Source organism: Oryzias latipes, chromosome 4, assembly GCF_002234675.1.
Source record: "Oryzias latipes chromosome 4, ASM223467v1".
Lineage (NCBI taxonomy): Eukaryota > Metazoa > Chordata > Actinopteri > Beloniformes > Adrianichthyidae > Oryzias > Oryzias latipes.
Window position 1 is genome coordinate 21,227,270 of NC_019862.2, and position 10,359 is coordinate 21,237,628.

Here is a 10,359-nt window from a genome sequence, read left to right on the forward strand (position 1 = left end):
GTTGTGGACACGCAGCAGCTACGTCCTCATTTCCTGTAACTCGTTTTGAGAGGTTGGTGAAGGGGGTTAAGCGGTGGGGTGGAGGACGGGGTGGAGGAAGAGCAGGGTATGAAGTGCTTCTGGTAAAGGGAAATGGAGCAAGGTGCAGACGGGGCTTCCCCAGCCTGAATGTGTGCAGCGGGAGTCAGGCAGCCGAGCTCGACTACACAGCGCTGAAGACCGGTGTGAACTGAGGGGTCGGAGCGTTGCTCGATAGGGAGGTGCTAAACACGTAATCTCTCTTTTCTGTTTTCGTGTTCGCCTCAGCAGAGGATAAACAAGGTCTTTCTAGTAAAGTAGAGAATTTTTCAAAATAAAGCGTCAGCCCTGTATGAGTGTCTGTGGGTTTGTCCTTCATTAAAATGAGCTTTTGTGTTATTTTGTCAATTATCATTTTTTTATGTTGTGGTTGAAAGTATACAAGTATACAAGACAATAGGGAAGATTTGAAACTATGTGATGATATTGTACTGTTATGCAACCCGAATCTGAAATTGTGTTGATCTGAAAAAACACAAAACAGGCCTTGAAGCTGCAAATGCATTGGTCTCTGCTTCCGCTCCTCTGAAGAGCCAAAACTGCTGTGAAGCTCTCCACAAATGTGAGCAGGATGTAAACATACAGTGGTGGACAAGATTGTTGGTACCCCTCAGTTAAAGAAAGAAAGTCCACAATGCTCATTGAAATGACTTGAAACATTCAAAAGTAACAATAAATCCAGAGTGGACTTCATGGGAGGTGACCAAGGAGGACACCACTGTTGAAAGGAAATCATAAAAAAGCCAGACTGGAATTTGAAAAAATGCATGTTGACAAGCCACAAAGCTTCTGGGAAAATGTCCTTTGGACAGATGAGACCAAACTGGAGCTTTTTGGTAAGGCACATCAGCTCTATGTTGGTAGACTCAAAAATGAAGCATACAACGAAAAGAACACTGTCCCTACTGTGAAACATGGAGGAGGCTCAGTTCTGTTTTGGGGCTGCTTTGCTGCATCTGGCACAGGGTGTCTTGAAGTTGTGCAAGGTAAAATGAAATCTTAAGATTATCAAGGCATTCTGGATAGAAATGTGCTGCCTAGTGTCAGAAAGCTTGGTCTCAGTCGCAGGTCATGGGTCTTCCAACAGGACAACTATCCAAAACACACAGCCAAAAACCCCCAAGAAAAGCTAAGAGAAAAGCGTTGGACTATTCTGAAGTGGCCTTCTATGAGCCCAGATCTGAATCCCATTGAACATCTGTGGAAGGAGCTGAAACATTCCATTTGGAGAAGACACCCGTCAAACCTGGGACAACTGGAGCAGTTTGCTCATGAGGAGTGGGCCAAAATACCTGTGGACAGGAGCAGAAGGCTCATTGACAAATACAAAAACTGTTTAATTGCAGTGATTGACTCAAAAGGTTGTGCAACAAAATATTAAGTTACGGGTGCCATCATTTTTGTCCAGCCCTATTTCATTAGTTTAAACAAAAAAAGAATTCTGTTAATCAACAACTCAAAAGTAATGGCTGATTTTGATTATCAAATTTTCAATAAATTTTAATTTATTGTTACTTTTGAACATTTCAAGTCATTTCAGTGAGCATCGTGGACTTTCTTTCTTTAACTGAGGGGTACCAACAATTTTGTCCATCACTGTACATCTATTTTAGGTGTGGTTCAAATACACGCATAGGGATGTTATTTTATATTCTCTAATACAGTCAATGGTCCACCCCTGCTTACCCCATCCTTACCCCTGAAAAAGGAGGGATTGAAATAGACTTTATCACTTATTTTCATCCCCCCCCCCTCATCTCAGAGGTCTTTTAATTATTTTATGCCATTTTTAGGCAAAGTCTAAAAACCTGTGTTAGTTTCTAGGACATAGTTTCTGTAGAGCAGCAGTCGTTCATTAGAAACTCTCCTCTGAGTTGTGGGTGGGACCGTTGGCGTGAACCAAACCCCTTCCCTCCCGGTGGCTGAGAGCTTTAAGCAGGGAGCGTTTGGCGTATTTTCTACAGCTAAAAAAGCTAATTTTCAAACTTCATTTTTTTTTCTGTTCCTGATTCGCAACGATTTGAATAAAGAAATACTGAGAAATGCAATTAATTTCTTTATATACATGTCCTCCATCTTTAGAAAAATGCCACAGACACATGTTAAAATACCAAAACACCATTTTCTGCAAACTAGGTCTTCAAAAACATGTGATTATTTAACAAAACGAGTTTGTGCTGGAACAAGGTCTTGGGCTTAAATTACAATCTAACTTTTCCTTTCTTTTATGAACAGGAGCAGCGTTTGCTGATCATTCTGAGCAACTGCCAGTACCTGGAGAGACGCACCTTCCTGAACTTGGCGGATCACTTTGAAAAGCACGGCTTCACGGGAACAGAGAAGATCACGCGGGTCAGTACCTGCTGCTGTGACCTGCAGCTGTTACACTCCTATTGAGGAGAAGTGTGGAGGCGTCATGAGAAGAAAACAAACTACAACAACTAAACTGATCTGTGTGTTTTTTTTCGTTTCTCAGCAAAGGGATGACTAATGAAAAGAAAAAGTCACACTTTTCACCTCTGTTCTCAACATAGTCACACTGCTGCACACAATGACTAATGGCTGAATCACAAAGCTAAGAAGGGTTTGATCTGTTGATTTTCCTGTAAAAACTCACTTTATTTGAAAGATTAAGTTAAAAGTTTGAATTAGACCCGAAAGCATGATGCCTATGATAATTTGTCTAGACTGCTGAGCTGTGCTGCTCCACATTAAACACATTTAACGGTAAACAAGAAAAAGAAGAAAGTATTGAAGGGTTGTACCACTGCTGCACATGCTGCCTTTACAGCATTATTAATAGGAGCTGGTGTCAGAGCAGCATAAATAATGCTAGCAGCTGCTCACAAACACACCATGTGACCAGTTCAGATTGTGCTAACTTATGTAGTGTGCTAAGTTGGTTCTTTTACTCTTTGTCTCAGTCTGGTTTCTTTGCAGTGTTACTCCAATGTCAGATTGAAGGATATACAAGATTTTAAAAAAATCCATCTTGATGCCTGAAAAATTAATTTAGGAGGGTTTAGACCTATTATTTATAAATAAAAATTGGGGGGGGGGGGGGTCTATTTCAATTAAGCCTCAGTTCAAACCATTGACTATATTTGAGAACTGGACTGAGTGACTCCTCCCCCCTTGCATTCCAAACAGGAAGTACCTGCTGGTTCCAAGAAGCTAGACTTTTTCAGAGAAATAAACGGCTATTGCTCAATCATTCCATTTGTAGGAATAACCGTTCTTACTCTGCTACATTTTTTGCTAATCCTCTTTATTTACCATTATTATTATTCTTTATTTCAAGTTATTCAAGTATATTCACTGAACAATCAGATGCCTCAATGAAGGTATGCGTTTTAAGTCAATTGTTTGAAAAGTTTGATTGACAGATTCTACCAAGACCACTTTCAAAAGATAGGGGTGTGACCTTTCAACAAGCTTACTCCTGGTTGGCAAGAGTGGTCGCCATAGAAACGATGACTCAAACTGATTTGGACCAATCACTGCTTACTTACGATTTCTGGCTCCAACATGGCAACATCTACATTGCGAAAAAATGGCGACTGAATTGACTTCATTTGGTTGGAGCCAGAACAAAGTCAGTCCAGTTCTCCTTTATAGTCAATGGCGTAAGCCAACTCTTTCATAATATTTAATTCCATCTCTCTTCCAGCCAAGAATTAAGCTGATGGCAAAGAAAAAAATAGTCGATCATAGTATTAAACCTTTTTTCTTTTCTTTTTGAAAATCTTTGTGTTTCTCCACACTGCAGAACAACACAAAGAGGAAAAAAGATTCATAATAACACATTTCAATTTTTCTGCTTTAGGTTATGCTTATGGATGTGTTTAAGACCCAGGTCTGGATGTCACTTTGCTCCTCAGCCAAGCATGTCAAAGGATAGTAAACATTAGATCCGTTCAAACAGAATCTCTCTGGAATGAAAGCATAAGTACTGCATTCTGCTGCTCTAAAAGTGCAGGAATGGATCCAATGTTAAACGGACATTTAGCACACATTTGTTTGTTTGTACATTTGTTCACACTGGACTGTCACTACCCATACTAGCGCATGTGCCTAAAGTTGGAAGAGGCTTGGTTCGAAATGTCAAAGCCCTGCAAACCTTATGAATCTTGCTACAATTCTCACAGTTCTATTCTGAGATATGAAAGACTTGCTGTCATAGAATAACGGCTGAGCCCAACGTGCAGCTGTTAATTTCTCTTCCACGATCAATTTTCAAACGTTGGGCACTTCCGTCAATTAAAGGGATGCCATCCATGCGTCACTACCAAATCAGAGTCTCTGATTGGTCAAAGATCAAACTTGTTTAACTTTCAACATGCTTTTGATGACAGCATGTTTTGTACATGGAGCCTAAAAACAGTCCTAAAATTGTGCGTAGCGACACATGAATGCTAAAGTGTTGAACACAGATGCCCTAACGCACATATATGTGCGTTTACAAAGACTTTTCAATGGAAGTGATCTCTTGAACGTGTTGCAGATGGCGATGTAAGCAGCTTAATCCACTTTTTATTCTTTTTAATTTCTTTTTTACTTTCCACTTACAAGGTCATGTCCAAAGAAATAGATGACAGCAGCCATCTTTCTCTTTCCCTCCTCGTCCTCCAGGTGAGCATGGACGCCATCCGAGAGCTGGACCGGAAACTCTTTGAAGCTTACATCGAGCGGCGTGCCGACCCCATCGCCGGCTCCCTAGAGCCTGGAATCTACGCTGGATACTTTGACTGGAGGGACTGCCAGACGCCGTCAGGTATCACCTGATGAATGCCAGGAGCCGCGTTTGAGACCATGAGGGAAACCCCCACCATCACCACTCATTGACCCAAGGAGCATGAGAGATCAGCCACCAGCAGACTTGTTTAGTCAAAACCTGGTGACTTTGGTCTCTTCAGCTCAGTTGTGGTTAGAGTGTGTCATGTATGAAGTACAGCTCTTTGAAGCCTTACTGTAAACACTGCTGAGTTCATGCTCTCGCTCTTCTTCCTCAAGCTCTCACGGCCTTTTCTGTGGAGGTGTGGGTGTGAAGTAATTTTTTACTTTACATTGACATTTCTCCCTCAAGCTTTACAAACAAAGGTGAAACTTTAATATGAGTGTGCGGTTGAACCTAACGCAGGATGTGAAGCAACAAAACAGAGCTAGTGAATCTGTCAGAAAGGGCTACGGTTTAGCCTTTTTTTTTTTTTTTTTTACCTTGTCTTGACAACAAAAAAAAGTGTGAGCCCCACACAGGTTTGTTGCTTCCTCTGAAAGTTCATGTTTGAGCTTACATCCGAAAGAGGAACATTATGGACAGCAAACCACAGTTCTAGGATATGATACTTTCACTTGTCGCACTCCTTGTGTCGGTCCTATTTTAGCGTGTGGGGTGTTGCAGGGCATCGAGAATCCGGTTTCAGTACGTTTTTTTTTGTTGCTGCTTTTGTCTATGTCACTTACAGATTTTAGTGTTTGGTTTATTTTAAAGTACTGCTCTTTTATTGACAATACAATTAGGCATCAGCAAATTCTGGCCTTCTGTGCATTTTTTAAACGCAAGAAATGATTGATTTTATTAGAAAGTGTCTTAAGTTATATTTATAGGAAGACAAACATCTTTCCTCTACTTGGTTGTGCTCTGGAACATTAGGATTTCTGGATTTGTGTTTTGCCAACAAGATAACAATTCATCAAATAAATAAAGAATTATAATCTCTGAATTTGGGCTGTCTGCACCATCATACACTGCTGAAAAAGGCAAAACTATGATGCACACAAGAAATGTATCATGATCTGTTTATTTTCCTATTATGGCAGTTACATGGTGTACAGTTTTGCTCAACTGCTAAACGTTAGCATTTTAGAAAAAGCTCTGGCGGTTAAATTCCTAAAGTCATCGATATACTTTCAATACACTTGTGTCCTACTTTCAATAGTCTAAGAAGCTGTGAAATAGGATTCCTTGAACACGTTCTCAGTTTTTGGTTTCACGTCTTTAACAGCTTCACACAGTGGCGCCGAACGCAGGAATGACGAAAACAAGAAGAATGGAGCAAACCACAGAGGAGAAACTTTGACGAGTTTTAGTGGAAAAATGCCCAACTTAAGCAATGTCCAAAGCTCCGAGTCACTTCCACTTCTAAACCAATGATTACTAGTAACAGTGATTGCAGAATGACTCGTTCTCTGTAGTACGATTAGCATTGCGGGCTAAAGATGTGTTGCTAATTTTTAGCAGCTTCGGTTAACCCGTGGAAACCATTTACTCAGTGGTGGGCCGTCAGGGCCTTCAAGGCCTTCTCTGAAGGCCTAAAAATATCTGAATCATGTGTTAATTATATTTTGTCCATGCATACTCATTAAATCATTCCAATTGGTCTGTCCATTCTATTTAAGTGTGTTTATGATGGTTTTGCTGCATCCATGTGTTTTCATATTGGTGCATTTAACCAATCGCATTTCAGCTGTCCTTTCTTGCTAGGCAGGGTCAGAGCTAAAGAGGCCTTCACCATCGGTACTGAAGGTTCTATACTGCGAGATCTAATGTCGGACATTCATTTCTGTCAACCAATCAGATTTTGAGTTGGTGTCAGCAGGGCCTTCTAGCAGGCTTAGGCAGCATCACGGTATTCAGACCCTCTGATTGGACAGAAGTTTCAGGAATACAGGAAACATTTCCCACATGCAGCCTTGCCCAGTTTGACAAAGAACCACGGAGCATTTTTTGATCTGTCTTGGTTAAAAACAGAGCTGACTGTAATGTATGCGATTTTGCAGGAAAATCTCCCACTGATCTCCTTGACTTTATCAGAAAAATCTGTGAGATCGTGAATCAGCTGTACAGATTTGTGTGTTTGGCGCTGACCATCCCCGCGTCCACTGCATCTGTCGAGCGGACATTTTCAGCTCTAAAGCAAATTAAAACTTACCCAGAATCACAACTGGAAAGACTCGCTTTCAGCACTGACCTTGAAGGAAATGAAAAGGACTTGATGGAACTGAAGCGTGATAATCTACATGACAGGGTCATCAAACTGTTTTTGATGAAAGAGAGGAGGACGAATTTTGTCTTCAAATAATCAGATTTTTTGATGAGTGAAATGATAAGTATCATAATAAATATTATTCCAAATGTATGTGTTTTTTTTCAATGTTTTTTTCCTGGCTGTAGTAGCATAACGAGATTTGTTTACTGTTTTGTTTATTCAGCTTATTTAGAGGCATTTATTTGTGGCTACAGGAATTTTCAATATGCAATGCAAAGCTCGTTTTTGCCTCGTAAAAGGGTTCATGAGGGAGTGAGTGATTCAGACGTAGCACTACTGAAGGCCCAGGTGTGTAACGCACGGTCCGCCGCTGCATTTACTAAAAGGTCTGTTGGGTTCATGTTGCTAAAGTGGGAACTTTACAGACGTGTTGCTTCTTTTTCACTGAGGCTGTAGTTTTGACGCCTAAGCACTCTGAACACAGACACGGAAGGCGATCAGCTGCTTTCTTTCTAATGTTAGGACAAAATGGAGATTAGAAGTTACTACATTTTCAAGCGGACTTCACACTTAGTTTAGTCAAAACTTACAATACTTGTTGGTCAGAGAGCTTCTCTGCTTAGTGGAACTTGGAAAACTGCTCTGGAGACACATGCAGAGGTTTCAGCTTCTCTCAGTCTTTGGGATTGGATTCCAAAATATATTGTTTTTTTATTTTTTACTGAAGTGGTTCCAGTTAGTCCTTCAACTGCAAAAAAAGATAGGAAGAGTTTGTTTAACTGAGAAAGCATAAGTACAGTTTAAATCAAAACCAATGCCATAGAGTAATTGTTGGAATTATTGCAAAACCATGCATAAAAAGAAACTACCACACACCTCCATTGGGTCTAAATTTCCATAAAGACGACAGGATGTCGGCTGCAATCCCTCTCATCATTTTCTAACCCTTTTACATTGGAGGTGTTGCCGGCGATACCTAAATGGCGCCCACTCCTTGTCAAAGCGGCAATCTTTGACCATTTTTAATGATCAACATGAATCAGCGGATTCTGACGCGCAGAAAAGCAGCCTTCGTATCGGCTTTGCACCGATATGTAAAACATTACTGAGGTGAAGTTTTGCATAACGACGCGAAGCCGCTTTTCTCCTCTTCAGAATCCACTGAAATTCTGTCAATGGCGTTAACGGTTGAAAAGCTACGGTAGTCAGGAGACCGTTAACACTGGAGCTAAAGCTCAGGTGTAAAAGATTTCATATCGAATTGTTTTTTACTTATGAAGAACCTCCTTACTAATGTTGTACTTTAACTCTCTCAGGTGTGAGGAACTACCTAAAGGAAGCTCTTGTGAGCATCATCGCAGTCCATGCTGAGGTACAAACCCAGACCATCAGCTCTCATCCCTCTGACTTCCTTGCAGTTTGGATCTAAGTGCTCCTTTTTTGTCAGGTCTTTACAGTCTCCAAGGATCTGGTTCCTCCGGTTCTCTCGAGGATCGTGACATCAGTTGCAGATGAGATGTGTCGCCTGATGCAGTGTGTGTCCTCTTTCAGCAAAAACGGCGCCCTGCAGGTACACGATTTCAGTCATAGTAAGACCCTGACTCATAAGCCGACGCCGCACTTGCTTTTTAAGGGGGGAAGTGGGCATGTCATTTCTTCTAACGCCACATCTCAGTTGAAGAAGCTGACAGTTTATCAATTATCACTTGGTCTTGGCTACACCTAGTTTTTTTTTTTTTTTTCCTTCTATTCGCTTAGGCCCGGCTTGAGCTCTGCGCCCTAAGAGACGCTGTGGCCACATACATAAACCCTGACAGCAAGTAAGTATGTGCGCCCTGTGATTTATGGCAGTGAATGTCACAGACATCAGTTTTCACCAGGGGAATATCCCTCTCAACAATCCCTGTGTGTTAGTTAGTGGCTTCTGGAAGGGAAGTGAAAGTAATCTGGTTCTATTGTGTGCTGCTGTGTGCATGTGTGTGTTTCTGCATTCATGTCAGGATGGAGTACATATACTCATCCTGAACTGCATACTCTGGCTTTCATCTGTTAATAAACGTGCGGTTTTTCTTGTAACGTCTTAACCGAGCGCCGTATTTTTTTCAGCACCAGCTTTAAACTGGCTCTGGAGGCTCTGCCTCAGCTCCACAGCGGAGGCGATAAGAAGTGAGTCGGTCATCTCATGTTCTGAGAATTCAGCCTTCTGCCCCCACGAAAAATTCAAAAACAAATTTGATTTGTGAGATTATCATCTCCCCCCTCCAGGTTGCTGGAAGAGCTGCTCAACAAGTTCAAGAGCAGCATGCATCTCCAGCTCACCTGCTTCCAGTCGTCCAACATCCCGCTTGTCAAAAGATGACCTGCTTTTTGCTCCACCACAGCGCCACTCTACTCTCCTTTATCTGCTCACAGTCATCTAACGAACCGTAACTTTATCTCCTCATCTATCATTATATTGTTTACTCATCTGTTCTTTTTATTTTTTTATTTTTTTTTTTACAGTGTCACTTTCAATTTCTGCTTCACCAAAAGAAACACACACATGTCTGTTTATCTGATCTGACACTAAATGAGTGGATTTCATTGTTACTGTGCAGGACAGTCCCAGCTGTTGCGTATGCTAATCGCTCCACTCAAGTAGTTTACAGGCAGGAGATGTTGATTGTCTAAAAAAAGAAAAAAAGTTCTGAAGCATGTCAGGCAAATACATGTCTAAGTAGCTGGGAATATCTGCGATGTGATTTATCCAATAAAATGAATCAACTTGATTTAAATGTTCTGTCTTTAACTCAGGACGAACCTCAGCTCAAAAATCCAACGGCTGTTTTGTCACATGATCATCAACTTTTTATAAAGATGTTTGTTTCTTGATCTGCTTTCACACAGCTCCACTCTCCTAATTGTAATTCACACTGGACCTACAAGGGGGGATTATTCTCGTATTTGTGTGCACCACATTTAGATCGAAGACAAGGTCATGGTAGACAAACCCAGTGGTCATGTCTCCCAGTGGTATGCATTTGCCTGTAAATGTCTTGACCTGGTATGCCTACAGCAGCTTCCCCATGCAGTCCAAAAACATGCTTCTTCATGTGAAGAAAGAAAAACAAAACAAAAACGCTTTTCATGAAAAGTTGCAGCGGCTTAAGTTGGCCATTTGTCCACTTAAGACAGACTGTTTTTTGAGTTTGTCGAAGACAAAGCTCTATTGAGCAGTTACAGTGTTGGACAAAATTGTTGGTACCCCTCAGTTAAAGAAAGAGAGTCCACAATGCTCACTGAAATGACTTGA

General features: G+C 41.1%; 1 protein-coding gene across 1 annotated transcript in view; it reads left to right on the forward strand.

The window, feature by feature from the left end:
• Positions 1-9,835, forward strand: part of exoc2 (exocyst complex component 2) — a 57,437-nt gene extending 47,602 nt beyond the window's left edge. The window contains exons 22-28 of the mRNA XM_011474258.3: positions 2,314-2,430; positions 4,711-4,852; positions 8,384-8,439; positions 8,515-8,637; positions 8,826-8,887; positions 9,174-9,233; positions 9,333-9,835. Of these exons, the coding sequence (XP_011472560.1) occupies positions 2,314-2,430; positions 4,711-4,852; positions 8,384-8,439; positions 8,515-8,637; positions 8,826-8,887; positions 9,174-9,233; positions 9,333-9,426 (654 nt within the window). The 3' untranslated portion in view covers positions 9,427-9,835. The remainder of the gene's footprint in view (positions 1-2,313; positions 2,431-4,710; positions 4,853-8,383; positions 8,440-8,514; positions 8,638-8,825; positions 8,888-9,173; positions 9,234-9,332) is intronic.
• Positions 9,836-10,359: the final 524 nt, after the last annotated feature.